This window comes from Talpa occidentalis, unplaced genomic scaffold, assembly GCF_014898055.3.
Source record: "Talpa occidentalis isolate TD23 unplaced genomic scaffold, MPIMG_talOcc4v2.1 talOcc4.7, whole genome shotgun sequence".
Taxonomy (NCBI): Eukaryota; Metazoa; Chordata; class Mammalia; order Eulipotyphla; family Talpidae; genus Talpa; species Talpa occidentalis.
The window spans coordinates 100,085,340-100,100,647 of NW_023605083.1; the positions used below are offsets into that span (position 1 = coordinate 100,085,340).

At 60.9% G+C, this 15,308-nt stretch overlaps 1 protein-coding gene across 6 annotated transcripts in view; it reads right to left on the bottom strand.

Moving 5' to 3' along the window:
- Positions 1-337: 337 nt before the first annotated feature.
- Positions 338-15,308, bottom strand: part of RAI1 (retinoic acid induced 1) — a 116,366-nt gene continuing 101,395 nt past the window's right edge. For 4 of the 6 annotated variants that reach the window (XM_054688940.1, XM_054688941.1, XM_037491640.2 and 1 more), the window contains 2 exons: positions 9,684-15,255; positions 2,656-5,775 (listed from right to left, as the gene is read on the bottom strand). In XM_054688940.1, coding sequence (XP_054544915.1) covers positions 5,416-5,775; positions 9,684-15,239 — 5,916 coding nt within the window. In that variant the 5' untranslated portion in view covers positions 15,240-15,255 and the 3' untranslated portion in view covers positions 2,656-5,415. Of the gene's footprint in view, positions 848-1,258; positions 1,309-2,655; positions 5,776-9,683; positions 15,256-15,308 lie in introns of those variants that run through there. The other 2 variants (XM_037491638.2, XM_054688942.1) reach the window with 2 other exon arrangements.

Here is a 15,308-nt window from a genome sequence, read left to right on the forward strand (position 1 = left end):
CGCTCGCGAATCCGCCGGAGGTGCGCTCTGGCCGCGACTCGTTACTGATGCGCTCCCGGGCTGGGCTCCAGGGATGGCGTGGCGGACTGGAAGGGGACGAACAGAAGCCAAGGGGGTGCCCCAGTCCTGCCCACACCCCGGGAGCCCGCACCCCCTGAGCAGGGGCCGCAGACACAGCCGCCAGCCCGCGGCTCTGCCGGAGTCCCGCGACAGTTTTGGCCAGGGCTCGGGGCAAGGGCGCTTCCATGCGTTCCCAACGGTGCGTTCCGAAGCCCACGGCCCCCTCCCCCGCGGGCCTGGCCCACTCCAGAAAGGCTTCGGCGCCTCCCCGCCCCCCTCCGCCCGTCTAAGGGCCAGGAGCCGCCCTTGGCCTCTTCCAGGGCCCTTTGGACCCCTAACCGTACCCCCGGGGTGTCCAGCTGCAAGCCCAGCCGACGGGGTGCGGCAGCGCGCGCGTGGAATGTATGCCACGTCGTCTCGGGACTTCCAGGGGGGCAGCGTCTCCAGGCTCAGGGCGTCCCCCACCCCCGCTGGCGCCCGGACGCCCCAGGAGTCTGGCCGCTCCGGGGCTCCCCGTCTCCAGCCTGGCCCGGGGGCGAGAGCAAGAACGCCCGGTCGCGTCCGGCTGCGGGGGCAGGCGGCTCCGGAACGCGTTTTCTTCCCAACCCGGACCGCCCGTTTCCGCCCGAAGCGGCCAGATCCAAGATCCGGGGTCCGGATCAAGGATCGGCCCTGGACCCGCGCGGGAGCAGCCCAAAGGCCCGGGGGCCGCGCCGGCTCCTCTCCTTCGTGGCAAGCGGGCTCCGGCGGCGTCTCGGGCCGCTGCGGTGAATTACAACGGCAGCCTCTGCAAGAGAAAAGGAACCGCCCGACTGCCGGTTACTGTTACTTGGAGGGGCACGAGCTCCCGGGGCAAACTCCACTCAGACCCGCCCGCCGCAGGCCCTGCCCGCGCGACCCCACACCCGAGGGGCCGGCACCTAAGGGGTCGGGATCTCGCTGCTTTCTTGTAAGCCTCACCCACCCTGCCCTACCTGGGACGGCCTCCTGCAGGCCTGCCTGGTTTATCAGCCGCCCTCCCAAAGCCGGCTCTCTAACCGCCTGTAATTTGGTCGCTGCGGCTGTGGCTTGGTGGTGGTGGGCACCGGCAGGTGGGGCCTGGCCTCCTCGGGTGGGGTCCACAGGGCTGGGGGCAGCAAAGGCGGAGGGCCTCCTTTCCAGCCTGTAACCCCTCCAGGGAAGGTTTGTGGTCACCTACCTTATGTTTGGGACACTTCAAAGAAAAGTTCTCTTCAGTGAATAAGCAACCTGTAACCAGAGAGAGGTTTGGGTGGTTACCTGCCAGCTGCTGGCATCTGGGGGGGTGGGGGGGACCGCGGTGGCTCTGCTACCCATGAGGCCCTATACCAAGGGTGTATCAGACTACTCAGATCCTCCACAACCCACAGAGAACGCCTGCCCCTCCAGCCCCACTGGCCTAATCTGTTCCTCTCTCACCTCCTTCCCAGTGACACCTTCTTGCCCACTGTCCAGCTATCGCAGACCCCACGCGCCCTGCCCAGTTATGCCTGGCCACACTTGTCACACCTACGAGTGGTCTCGGCCCACTGGCAAGCATGCTCAGTGCACAGCTTTGCCTTCCTCCCCAGATGAGTGGCCAGCCCCTAGAAGAGGCTTTGAGGCCCGGTGGGAGCTCACGAAGGACACGTTGACCAACTGGGTAGTGCGGTCACACGGCAGGATTTGAGTGTCAGCCTTGGAGTCCACAACTGTGGACGGGGCATTATGCTGTGGCGGAGGTGAATGAGGAGAGAGGATATGAAACACCCCGGTGCAGGGCTTACAGAGGCGCTCTGGATGCGGGTTCCTGTGGGGGCCAGCTGGGAGGCAGACTTGATCCTTGATTGTTGGAGCAGGGCATGGGAAGCTGAGGTCTCAGGTCTGAGGATTCCCAGCAGGTATGAGGGCCGAGGGCACCGCCCACTTTGGGCAAGCAGAGGGCATGGCTGAGCTCAGCCAGCCCCCATCCTCCTTAGCCCGCAGGTGTGCTGATGTCTCAGGGAGCCCCCAGCCTCCTGCCTGCTGCCACCTAGGAAAACCCTGGCTTTCCCCTGGAGTCTTCTCCCACCACTTTCACGTCCCCTTCTGAGCTCATCTCCCTCCCTCCCTAACTTCTTGGCCAAGTTTTGCACAAACCACAGACGCACCAAGAGCCAGAGGCATGCATGGGCTGAGTGAGCCCTCGCCTCCCAGCACATTCCTCCTGCTCATGTGGCGGCCACGGTGGTGGCACCATGACTGTGCGGGCCCTTGGGTGAAGCGGGGAGGCAGGGCAGACTCGCAGCCCTAAGAGCAGAGCTGGGAAGGCTCCTGCTTCTCTGAAACTGTCTCTGCCCAACCCCTGACCCAAGCTGGTGGGTTTCAGACAGAAACCTGATGCTGAGTTTCTACACTGCAGGGCCAGCAGCTGGAGGTGGGTCAGCTGTTTCCCCTTCTTTTCCCTCAGGCAAGCGCTGCTCTGAGACTGAATTCACGCCTTCCTTTCCGAAGAAGTTGGGCTAAAACCCCAGGCTCATCTGGCTACATACAGGGCACCCCCCAGCACATGCCAAGGGATGAGCTCCCCCATCCCCCCCCCCCCCCCCCCCCCCGCGCATGCCCTATAGTCCAGGGCTCGGGCACCAGGAAGTGAAGGGTAGGAGGATGCTGCTTCCCAAACCAGATTGCCCTGCACCCCCCAGCATGCGCGCCACAGGGAACCCATCCGGAAGAGCCAGATCATCAATTTCTGGCCCTTTTCATGGTATCTGCACTTGGGGAACCTGGGACTTATCTGACAAGGACCCTGTCAGCAATTCCAAGTCATGGCTTAGCTCCAACATGGTGCTTCCTAATAGTGTGGGGGGGGAGGGGCAGGGTTTTGGGTCAGGGCAGCCAGAAGGGCAGAGGCAGGCAGCGCTGACGCCCTGTGATCTGAGAGCCTGAACCGGACACCTGGAGTGCGCTGCCCCGCCTGCACTTAGCAGCCCAGGGAGTCGGAGAGGTGCAGGGCTGACAAAGTCCCCAGGGCTCAGGCCCTCTGTTCCTGCTCGCTCCCAGCCCCTCCTGGCTGACAAAGGCCAGGGATGTAGGGTCCTCCCTTACCCTCTGACTGTCAGGCTCTCTTTTTCCCACCTTTTCGGGCTGTTCTTCAGGTATGCGGGGGTCCACCCCCTCTTCCTCTTCCACTGACAAGTGGTGGTAACTGCTTCCTGCTACACTATCCCCCCAGGATTCTGATGACCCCTAAAAGTTGATAGTTGGTGAGTCTCTGTCCTGGGCTCAGTGGAACAGCTCCCCTCTAGATTAAAAGCACAGCCAGTCCAAGCTGGTGCGTGTAGTGGGCAGATTGCCAACACAGTCCCAAGGCCTGACCCTAGTCTTGTCCTTTGCAGTATGATTTGGAGTGCCTCCCAGAGGAGAGGTGGGTGCCCATCCCACCTTGTGAATCTGGACTGGATCTGGCACTTGCTTTGGCCTGCAGAATGTGGCAAAAGAGATTGTGGTGCTGGAGGGTGAGATCCATGGAACAGAGGGGAGCTGGCCTGCCTAAGATCCCCAAGTCGTCCTGCTTCAGCTGACCCAATAACTGATCATCACTGCCTCGGTGAGCTCAGCAGAGGCCAGCCAAGCCCACAGAGATCAGTGGAGGCTGCCATTGGCCACACCCTCATCAGAAATAAATGCAGCCTGTAGGCCCCCTTCCTGCCACCGTCCCCAGGGTTCTGCAGAGATCCCTATTATATGGGTACTCCTTCAAACATTTCACTTGAAACAAAATTTCTATTACTCCAAGCCTGGTATATTTGTCCCAATACTAGCCAGCTGCTGCCCACCTTCCCGACCTTTCAAGGCCTGGCTCAAATATCACCTCCTCTTGGAAGTTCTCCTGGATTCCCTCTCGGTCAGACAGGATGACTCACCCACAGCACCCACTCTCTCCTCTTTGTCTGGTCTCCGTAACTTTAGGCAGGGATGATGGTTTTCCTGTCTGTCCCACTCAAATGCGAGCCCACCAAGGGGCTGGACAGTACTGAGGTAGGAGAAAGAACACAGGACGCAGAGCAAGACAGACAGGGAGTGCCGCCCTGGGTCTGTTCATGCCATGCAGTGTGGCCATGGGTGAGGCAGCCTATCTGTAAAGATGCAATTGGAGACAGTGCAGGGGCGTGACGCCGGGCCTGGCACAGAGTGGGTGCTAAATTAATCACTGTAGAAGGAGGGATGCAACTCGTGGTAGCTATTACTGGGAGTAAGGCCATGTGTCTGCTCAAGTGGCTGAGTCCACATTAAAATCTAGTTCACACGGCTCCCACAGTGGGAGGGTGGAGCCAGTGAGATCCCCCAAATCCTGCTCCAGCCAGCCCCTCCTTGCAGGGTGCCAGCACCTCAGCCTTCGCCAAGGAACTGTCATCACTCAGCGCCCTGTATGTTCTCCTGGGGGCAGCGTGGTTGGGCCTGATGCTGGCTCCAGACCAGGGCATTAGGAGTGGTCCTTTCTGCCCGGGACAGGGCCAGCAGGCATTAGTGGGGAGGGGGCAGTTGGTCCCCAGGCAATGGGAGGGTCCTGATGGAAGATGTGTCTGCTTTGTGGTCTGAGGCAGGATCAGAACTTCACTCCTTTTCCAGGTAAGGGGAGGGACGGAGAGAGGGAGGGGTCAAGGATAATGGGCAGAGGGAGGTAGATAGAGAACATGGGGGCTTGTCTTTCAAATAGGGCTGAGGCTGCATTTCATGGGCAGTGTTTATTATTTCACTCCCTGCTCTGAAAAGCAAAGATTATCACCCCCATTTTACAGATGGGAAAATCAAATGCAGAGAACATCAGTGGATTTTCCCAGGATGACATATTAAGAATACCACCAGGGTTTGAATTCAGGCCAAAACTGTCTCTAAATCCTCCTAAAATATTGTCTTCGGTGACTAAAATGCCACCATTAGTGATATCTTCCTTTGGTTGGAATAAGGGACGTCTCTGAATCTCAGTTTCCATACTTAATTGATGAAGTTTGGGGCTCCCTATCTCTCTGGTCCATGCAATTTGCCATGCTGAGTGCTTCGTGTTAGTAGGTGCTCAATGAAAGTCTATGAAACAAAAGAATGAGCGAGTGAGAGCAGGGAATGGGGGAGAGAGAACGCAGGGGGAATACGGTCCTGTCTCTAGACCTCAGGGCCCTGCTCAGAACTTTCTACAGCTCTTCCCTGTAGCCAGTAGAAGACAAGTGGGCATCAGTCCATCTTGAACCTCATCAACTCCCACCTCATTTGGTTTTTGTTACTGAAGGATATCCTTTCCCATTTTCTCTGCCCAGTGAACTCCTATTCAGTCTCCAAAGCCCCAGCCCCAGTACCTCTTCCTCTTTGAGGTTCAAGATCCTACCCACCCCCTAGCTCTGAGGTATTATAATGTGTGCCTCTGCGCATCCCTCCAGTGCATAACTGGGGACTCACTAGGCTCCATGATAATTGCTCAGCGTAGGTCCCAATGGAGAGAGATATGGAGAGATAAAGAATTGCTGGGGCAGGAGAGGTAGGAAGCTGAAGGGTCAAATGGGTCAGGGTTTGAAGAGCGGTGCCCAAGGTCCCCCTGGATTGCTCAGATGAGCCTCTGGGCCTTCCTGTCCCCTTGAGCTGGTTCTTACCCGCATCGATGGCACACGGGTAATGGTAGGTGTGGATGCATCCTTTGTGGCAGCACCCAATGGTGGCCCCAACTTCTTGGCAGCTGGCACACGTCTGGTGAGGAGAGAGGAACACTGGTGAGTTGGCAGCTGAGTCAGCCCTATTGGTCCCTGTCTCCTGCCTCCCAAATGGTCCCTGCAATTCAGGTGGGAGGAAGCTCTATATTGGCCAAATGCCACCATGTTGATTCTGTGGCAGCCCCTGAACCCTTCGTGCTGGGAAATGACTACCTCAGGGATGACTACCTCAAATCCCAGCTCTGCCACTCTACACTGTGTGACCTGAACCCAGCGACTCACATTCCCAGAGCCTCATGGGCACAACAGGGGAGGTGCCCGTGCCTCCCTTATGGAAGTGTGGGATGCTTCCATGAGAATACTGTGTGCCAGTGGAGGCCAGGCCTCACTGTGGCTGTGGCCAGTAGCTGGCATTCTTGAGGGCTCTCCATGGCACTTTGGGCACTGAATGCAGCTTTACCCATGGCTCCTCCCAACAGCCCCAGAGACTGGTACTTTCATAAACCCCACTTTGAAAGGGAGATGGAAGGGAGAGTCTCATTCCAGGAGAGAGTGAAGGCAGTAACTACTGGCTTCTAACCTTTCTGGCAGCTGAACAAGTACTGATCCTACAGGAATGGGTCCACACTGGATAGGCCAGCCCCAGGACGGAGCAGGCCACACAGCAGTCTGGAGATGCTGAGTTCATGTCAATCTTACGTCATCCAGGCCACTGAGCTCAGGGGCTGCTCCCTGCCTGGCTCAGCTGCTTAGAGGGGATGTGGATGCGGCCAGGTTAGGCCGGCAATGCCAAGAAGGCCCTTGGAAGAGTAAGCAAAACCTGAGGCCTGAGGAGAGACAGGTCAGGCCTCATGAGTGAGAAACCACACTGTGTGGGTGGAGGAGTGAGGTGCAGGAGGGAGAGGGTGGCAGGTCCATGCCCACATGCTAAGCCACTGAAACACAAAACAATAGCTTGCATGTGCCAGGCATGCTGGGAAGCCACCTCCTCGTGAGAACTTATGATGCTGGTCTCATTATCCTACCCAGTTTACTAATGACAGCTCAGAGAGTCTGCATTATCTGCCTGAGGGCACATGGCTCAGCAATGGCTGGGCTGGTACACAGGCTAGCAAGCGGACCCCATACTGCTGGGGTCCAGCGGCTGCATCCCAGCCCTCAGACCTGAGGGTGTCCCCACTCCCAGTAGCTGAGAGAGGCCAGGGACTAGAAAGCCTCCCTTCCTTCCTGGGCCTAGCCTGGAAAATACCTAGAAATGAATGTTCCCTCCAGTGTGGAGCTGGCAGTGGTGATGAGTGGGGGGGGGGGGGAGGAGGGGGCTGGGGTACAATCTGGAACAGCAGATTTTCACATGATGCCTCAGGGCAGCAGTTTCCTTCTGGTAGGACTGGGGCTTCCTGGGGCTCTGCGGCCCAATGTCAGGTCCACAAGGGCCTGCAGGAATTTTCATGGTTAAGGGGAAACAGTGAGGGGCCTCTGGCTGGCCCACAATGAGGATCCCCAATAACCCCCGAGGAAGGCATTTTACATGTGGAGAAATAGGTCCTCCGCGCCCGAGCACTCGCGCTCTGACCCCTGCTACTCCTATAGGGCTGCAACTTGTGAATCCACCAAAGGATCCCAGCCTGGTAGAGGCGCCCAAACTGGCACCCAGGCCGCCTCCTAATAACTGTCACAGCTGAACTCCCCTGCCTCAGCGTCCCATGCCAGGCCATATCTAGGTAGGAAATGGGCATCCACGTAGTTCTGAAGGAAGGGCGGACTGAAACTAAGGTCCCAGGAGCTGGGCACAGCACGACTCAGAGACAGCAGGCTGTGTAGGGGTGCCCAGGAGGAGATGTAAAAAAGAAGGTATCCCTAGGGGCTGGCACAGTTCTGTTCCTCCAGAGAGTGAAAGTGAGCATGGGGTACTCAACTGGGTGACAGGCCATCCACCATCCTGGGCAGTGCCAGCCTGACCATCTCTCCAGAGTGTTCTGTGCATCTGGCCTGCTCCTGCCCTCTGAGGTTGCCAGTCCCTGGCTCAGCCCAGGACCATCTCTCCAGCAGATCCTGCTTGGGGATCCCCAGGTGAGGAGAGGAGAGGCAGTCAATGAACAGCCACACCTGCTAGGGTGCCCTTCGCTGGGGATGCGGCCAGTGGTGGGAGGTTGCCAGGCCATATTTCAGCACGGCACAGTGGGCAGAGGTGGGCTGACTGAGTCGAGCTCCAGCAATTAACAGCCGTGTGACACCAGGAAAGCAGGGCACCCCCCTCTCCCCTGGTTTTCCTCTCAGTCCAACAGAACTTTGGTACAGGCCGCTGAGGTGAGACCTAGGCCCCCGAGACAGGGCAAGCAAGTGGGTTAGCCAAGGCCCGTTGCTGTCCTGTTGCACAGGGGACGTATTTCTGGGTGCAGTGTGCAGGGGACAGGAAAGAGTCCTGTCTGCTCCCCTCCCCACTGGAGCCAGGGCAGGGGGGAAGGCGGGTGTGCGTGGAGGGAGCTCTGAGCACACAGCAGAGGACATTTCTTTTGGGAGCATAACAGCAGACGGAGGTAGCAGCTGAGGATCTGAGGACTCATATTACTTTTTAATCACGGGGGCGAGCTGAACCTCTCTTAGGGCATCTGGGAAGGAGTCAGTGACAAGGGAGAGGAAAGCAGAGCTAGCAGGACAAAACAATTGTGAGGGGGAGAGGGGGAAGTTCCAGGACCCCTGGGGAGGATGGCTGCTGGCTGCAGGCTGGCAGGGGCACAGGGCAGCCCCAGGGCTTCTGCAGTCAGGCTGGAGGCTGTGGGCTAGACACCTGGGCTGGGGAGGCCAGTGCACAGGGAGGCACAAACAGCTCCCATCCACATCACGGTGGCCCCCACAGCTGGCCGTCCACACAGGGCAGGTCAGAGTGGCCAAGAGGGAACCTCAGGAGCAGGTGAGCTGGCAGCAGGGTGACTGAGGGCAAGACCCCTGTAATCCTTGAAGACAACAAATTGAAGGCCCAGAACTGGGGTGGCACTACATGTGCCAGGGACATCACTTCGAGGAAGACTGTGGATGCTTCGCAGTAGACCTGAGTATATAAGTGGGGGGCAGGAGTAGGGGCTCCTGGGAAAGACCTGAGCCGCACTGGCCTGGTCCTGACCCTTTTGCTGACCACCAGCAGGTGCGTGGGGCTCACTCCCACCCTCCGCACCGGCAGGAAGGATCTGAGGAGCAGGAGTCCAGGAGCGAGCCCAGTGGTGGTGGACAAGGCTCCCGCTGCTGTCTTGTCCCAGCACAGGACCTCGTGCACGTGGTGTGCTCGGCAGGGCCAGCTCGGCTCTGACGGCCTATGGGGCATGGGCTCACTCCAGCCTCCGGCCCTCAGCACTGGGAAATGAGAAAAGGGAGGCACAGAGTGGCAAAGTCCCTGCCCATGGCAGGGGTCTGAATCCAGAGGCCAGCCAAGACCTTGTCCCCAGACACTCAGTGACTGCAGCGTCTCTAACGTGTTAGAAAGGTTGTGGGCGTCTGCTGAGGGCCCTGCGGGCCAGCCTGTGGGAGGGAACACGTTGCAACCAAGTGTTTAAGAGGTTCTTCCCCTGAGCCCCAGCTCCAGCCCAGGCCAAAAAGGGGCCTACTGGGGAATGGGGGAGTTGGCAATCCGCCTTTGCAGACTGCCAGTTCTGGGGGCCCCATCATCCTCTGGGGCCTCAGCATCTGGGCAGATTACATAAGATGGGGCTGGGAGTGATTGGAGAGTTGGAGCTAGAAGGTGCCAAGTGAGCGTGTGGTGGGCAAGGATGTCCTACCTCAGCCTGGGGGTGTGCCTCCACCCCCACCCCCCAACTCCCTAGATACTGATTTGTGACTGTGAATATGTTTGGTCCCAACGCTGCAATGGAGAGATGAGGGGGGCTCCCCCACAGCCTGCCTGCCTGTCCTGTGGAATCTGAGCTCCCCGCCCCAGCTGGGCCGACTTCTTACCATGTCCATGGCCACTTTCATGGCCTCCTGCAGCCCAAAGAGCTTCCCGGCCACCAGGTAGACCCCGCCTGTCCACACAGCACAGGCCTCATGCACCCAGTGTTCCTGGGTGTCCCCGCCAGGCTCCACCGGTGCCTCCTTGCTGCATTCATGCTTGCGGCTTTTGTCAGCTGGGGCCACCTCCTCACCACCGTCCCCCCGACCATCACAGCAGTAGCAACTCTGTAGCCTCCGGGAAAGGCCCCGGGCACTGGTGCGCAGCGAACCCTGCTTGGCTGGGTCGGCCGGGCCATCAGGCCGGGGAGGCTTCCCAGGGGCAGCAGCCGTGCACTCAAGACCTTTGAGTGTTCTTTCGAGGGGCAGGGCGGCCTCCTCACAGGTGCCCTCCAGCCGCACCTTCTCCTTGAGTTTTGGCTTCTTTTTGGGGAGGCAGTGTTCAGGGTAGTAGGGCCCACAGAGGTCCCCAAGGTCCTTGAAGTTGGCCGGGTTTTGGCAGAGGCAGCAAACAAGGCAAGAGGTACTCAGGGCCTTGGAAACCACGGGCCCCAGATGCATGGTGGAGGAGAGGGGCAGGGAGGGCCGCGGCTGCAGGACAGAGCCTCCAGGGAGCGTGGCCAGGGAGGCCCCAGCCGCATCCAGAGAGGAGGAGGACGAGGACGAGGACGAGGAAGTGGAGGAGGAAGGCTTCCTGTGGGGCTTGGGCTCATCCCCAGGGGAGTTGACAACAGTGCATACGGTGGTGAACGCATCTCGCTTTTCCACCCTCACAAAGGGTGAGAAGGCAGGGGTGCGGCTGTCTGCCCGCAGCCGCTTGCATGAGGAAATGTACTTGAGGCGGATTTCAGGCTCTGCGGGATCTAGGGGCAGCACTTGCTGCTGCCTCCGCCGCTTGGCACGCCCTTTACAGGGTGAGGAGGAGGCGTTCTTGGCCCGGCCCCGAGTGAGGCGCTTCCGCTTGGAGTAGCTGCTATAGTTGGTGTGACCCTGTTGCTTCTGCGCCCTTGTCTGGGGCTGGCAGGGCTGACCCTCAGGGGGCTGGGAGGTCAGACCCAGTTCCTCCGTCTTTGGCTTTTTGCTGCCTCCACCAGAACTATCCTCACCGACCCCCTGTGTGCCGCCAGCCCTGTCTCGGGGAGTCAGGAGCAGAGCTGAGCCTAGATGGGGCCGCTTCTCCAGGGGGCCTTTCGGGAGTCCCAGGGCTCCAGCCCTGCCTTTCCGGCTTCTCTTCTTAGGGGCCAGGGCCATACCCCCAGGAGACAGGGTCTCGGGGGATGTGAAGGCCTCAGTTTTGAAACAGTCAGTGGAGGACAGTTTCTTACTGTTCATGAGTTTGCCTTTTAAGGATCTGTTGGTCGGATTTCTGCACAACGGGTCGACCCCTGAAGCTGCCGGGAGCTTCTGCCCAGCACCCATGTTTAAGAGACCTTCTTCTGCTCCCATCGGGCTGCTCCCAGCACTCTTGAGCCCACGGTCCTTCTCAGGGAGGGATGGGCTCAGAGGATTACCTGGCGGGGCCCCTGGCACTTTGCAGGCAAACTTCTTCAGGCTGGGCGAGGTGATCTTCTGCACGATGGCCTCCAGCTTCAGACCCCGGCCCTTCCGGGGCGGCAGCACCTTGGTCTTCATGGCCCCAGGGAAGGCCGCACGGGAGGCCAGCTTGAGGCAGGCGTCGGGCGTCTCAGAGGGCAGCGACTTTGTGGTGGGATCACCGTTGCCCTTGGCAGGCTTGGCCTTCTTGGGAGAAGACAGTCTCTTGAAGAGGGGCGGGGAGTCCTCGGCCCTCTCCTCCTTCACATCCCCCATGCTGCCGCCCACAATGCTGCTGCTCCGTAAGACCAGGCTCCGCTTCTTGGTGGGAACTGGAGCCATGAAGGCGGACTTCCTTTTGAGTGTGTGGAGGGGCCGATCAGAGAGCTTGCCACCTGCACCGGGCTTGGGGACCCTCACCCGCTGGCTGGCCCTCCCCTCCTTCTGAGGGCTGCCAGAGACCTTGAAAGCGGCGGGCAGGTGGTTGTTGGCCAGGAGTTTCTTGGCGGCACGGCAGTTAGGGAGCCGGCTCTCCGAGGGCCGCCTCCTCTTGGAGTGGAAGACCTCCTGGGTTTTGGTGCGGGACCGAAGGATCATCGAGCGCTGGTCTTTCCCAGGGGTGCCCGGAGAGTCTGTCTCCTTGGTCTTGGAGCCCATGGGGCTGCTGTCAGAGGCCACAGGCAAGGCGGCTGGGTTACTGGGGCTGGATGCAGCCTTGGGTGAGGGCTTCCCTACCCGCTTGCCCGACTTGAAGGCGGCTCGCTGCTTGCCCCCCAGTTTATCTGGGGGGGCGGGGGTGGTGGTCAAGCCTGGGGGACCTGGCGTGCGGGGCTCACTCAGGGCAGTGAAGGAGCGGGTGCACATCCTGGGAAGCCCTTCCGAGGCCCCCCGGCCCGGGGCCCCCGCCCCCTCCATTTGTCCCTGGGGAGGCCCTGTGCAGGATTCGGGGAGCAGGAGGTCTTTGGGCAGCGCCGGTGCCCTGCATGGGGAGTCCTCAGCCTCGGGCAGCCCCCGGTGCACCCGCCGGCTACGTAAACTTTTGCCACGTGGCACAGGTTCTTTCTTAGCAATGGGTGCCTCGGGCACAGCGGGCTTGTTCGGCTTCTGGGCCAGGGTGGCGTCAGGGGCCAGGGTGGCAGAATCCCCCGGAGCCAGGGTCCCATCGGGCCCTTCTTCCCCTGGCTTCATGTGGGACAGGGAGGATTCAAACCAGCTCTGTACCTTCGACTCAGCACCCACGGTGGGGCCCAGCAAGATGACAGACTCCCCGGAGAGGTGGCATGGGGAGCCCCAGCCAGCCTTGGGGTCCAGCACCTCCCCCACCTCCTCCTTGGTGCACATCAGCGGGGCCTTTGGTGACAGTGGGTCCTGCATGCTGGGCCTCTGCTCAGGGCTGCCCAGGAGCTCACACAGGGAGGAGTACTCCTCCTCCGCCTCCAGGTCCTCCTTCCTGCCCGTGGGCGGCAGCAGCGGGAGGTCCCCAAAGTCTGCAGAGCAGCAGTGCCGGCTGTCCTCCAGCCACCGGTCGGCCTTGCCCACCTCAGGGCACTGCAGCAGCCCGCCCGCCTCCTCCTTCACCCCGCCCGCCGCCTCCTGCTTGAAGTCCCGGGGCACAGCAGCCTTCTCCCCTGGGGGCTCCTCCTCCTGGAAGCCCAGGCAGGCTGAAGCTTCCTGGGCAGTCTCCTTACCGACACCATCCGAGGCCTGCCCGCCTGACTCCAGGCCCTTGGTGAGCTCGCCGGGGTGCAGCCCCCACCGGGGACAAGCATCCCCCAGGTTTTCCTCTGGCCAGGCAAAAGGGTTGGCACTGTCTGCTGAGCTGGCGGTGGTCGTGTCCGGGAAGCAGTCGAAAGCTGCTGCGGCAGGATCTGAGGCGGCAGCCCCCAGGGAGGGCTTGGTGCCGAAGGAGAGGGGACCAGCGGTCTTCTTGGGGTCGGGGGCGGCAAAGCCAACGGAAGGGTCTTCAAACAGCCCTGGGCTGAAGTCCTTGGCGTTGCCGCCCTTGTCCAGCTGCAAGGACTCGGGCAGGGCCTCCGGCTCCCCTGGTCGCGGCCATGCACTCTTGGCCACAGGGTCCAGGCAGGCGCTGTGGTTCTCCAGAGAGAAGGGGGGTTTGCTGGGGTCCTTGGCCAGGCCGGGCGCCTCAGCCCAGGCCTTGTCAGCTTTCTCGCCAATGGCCTCTTGCAGCCCCAGGATCTCGGAGGCCAGATCCTCTTGAGCCAGGGCACTGAGCAGGAGCCTCGGGCAGTCCCGCTCTCCTGCCACAAACTTAGAGAAGGTGTCGAGAGGCAGGGTGCCGTGCAGGCTCTGGAAGGAGTCGTCAGACTTGGTGGACATGTCGTCGGGGGAGGTCACGGAACAGGTGGACACAGACTCGGGCTTGGCCTTCGAGTTGCTATTGACTCTGGCGGGGCTGCCGCGGGCCTGGTTGCAGTAGAGGAAGCTGCGTTCCAGCGGGTCCTCGGAGCCGCTCAGGTAGTCGGCCTCCGGCGGCTCCGCGTGGGTGGACTGCGGCGTGCTGCTCAGCGGCTCTGACAGCGGGGTGCCCGCGGGCTCCGCCGAGTAGCCGCTGCCCTCGGGACTGCAGTGCTGGCTCTTGTGCTGCTCCGGGGTCCTGGACACCAGGTTCTTGACACCCTTCTTCTGGGGCACCGTAGCCTTGGAGAGCAGCAGCTGCTGGACTGTATTGGAGATGTTCTCCACCTGTGATGTCAGGGCTGTGAGGCTCTGCAGGCTGAGGTCAGACAGCAGATTCTCGGGGAGCTTATCCTTCTGCAGGGGCTTGCAGTTGCCGGCTTGAGTGTCCACAGAGCTGGTGGCATCCGTCGGGGAGGGGTTGAGCAAGGGCATGAAGTGGCTGTGGTCTGTGATGCTGGCAGCGGCAGGGAAGGTCCCCGTGCTGAGCGGCTGCTGGTTGTAGGGGAAGTTCTCCAGGTTTGGCATCAGCGGCGAGGGAGTGGAGCTGTAGGAAGGCGAGCGGCCCACGGAGCGTGCGGGCGAGTGGCTGGAGCTGGGGCTGAAGGTCTGGTAGTACTGTTCCGGAGTCCTGACCGCCGTGTCTGGCTGGCAATAGCCCGGGCCCTGCTGTCCATAGTGTTGGTACTTGGTGAGGTTTTGGTAATGGAGGGTTTCCTGGGCATGGTGCCGGCTCTGAAGGGCTTGCTGCTGCTGCTGCTGCTGTTGCTGTTGTTGCTGCTGCTGCTGCTGCTGCTGCTTCTGCTGGTCATAGCCGAGGCGGCCAGACTGATAGGCGTGAAGGTTCTGGACCCGCTGCCCCGGGGCCAGGCTAGCATTGGCGGTCAGTGGCCTGTCATGGGGTTGGGCAGATGGTGCCGTGCAACTCTTATAGGAGTGGGCTCCCTGCCCGCCACCCTGGCCGGTGGAGGAGTAGGTGGAGGAGGCGGGGAAAGACTGGGAATGCTGGGGGAAGTGGCTGCCCTGGGGGAAGGGCAGAGGAGAAGCCATGTCGTTCTGCAGTTTCTGCCTTTGGAGTTTGGGGTATGCCAGGGGTTGTTGGGGCTGCGGCAGCTGTTGCTGGACATGCAGGGAATGAGTCCGAAAGGGCAGCTGGGCGCCCTGCTCTGGATACTGCCTGCCAGGGGGCACTGCTGTCTTTTTCATCAAGTTCTCATCATATTTGCCCACCCCTCCTGGCAGGGGCTGGGGCTGGGGCGGTGGGGGCTGCGGGGCCCCCCAGGCCTGCAGGCTCTCTTCGCCTGAGTAGCGGCCCGGGTAGGGGCTGCTGTCCTGGACACTGTAGCCAGGGAAGGCCGGCCTCCCCTGCAGGCCCTGCTGTGAGGGCAGGGCTTTGCTGCCCCGCGCAGTGCTGGCAGGCGTGCCAGCACCGCCCTCGTAGCCGGGGTACGGCTGCGGGTTATAATAATCCTTGGCCAGCAGCCGCTGCCGGTCGCAGCTCAGCCCAGCCTGGCTTGGCTGCCTGTAATTCTCCAGGCGAGATGTCTCCTGTGAGGTCTGCTGGTAGTTCTGTTGTTTGCCATGGAAACCACACCTTTCTCGAAAAGACTGCATGACTCGGGCTGGTTATCTGTGAAAAGAGAAAGGGAGAGAGGGAGGGCCAGGAGGGGAGGGAGGGAGGGC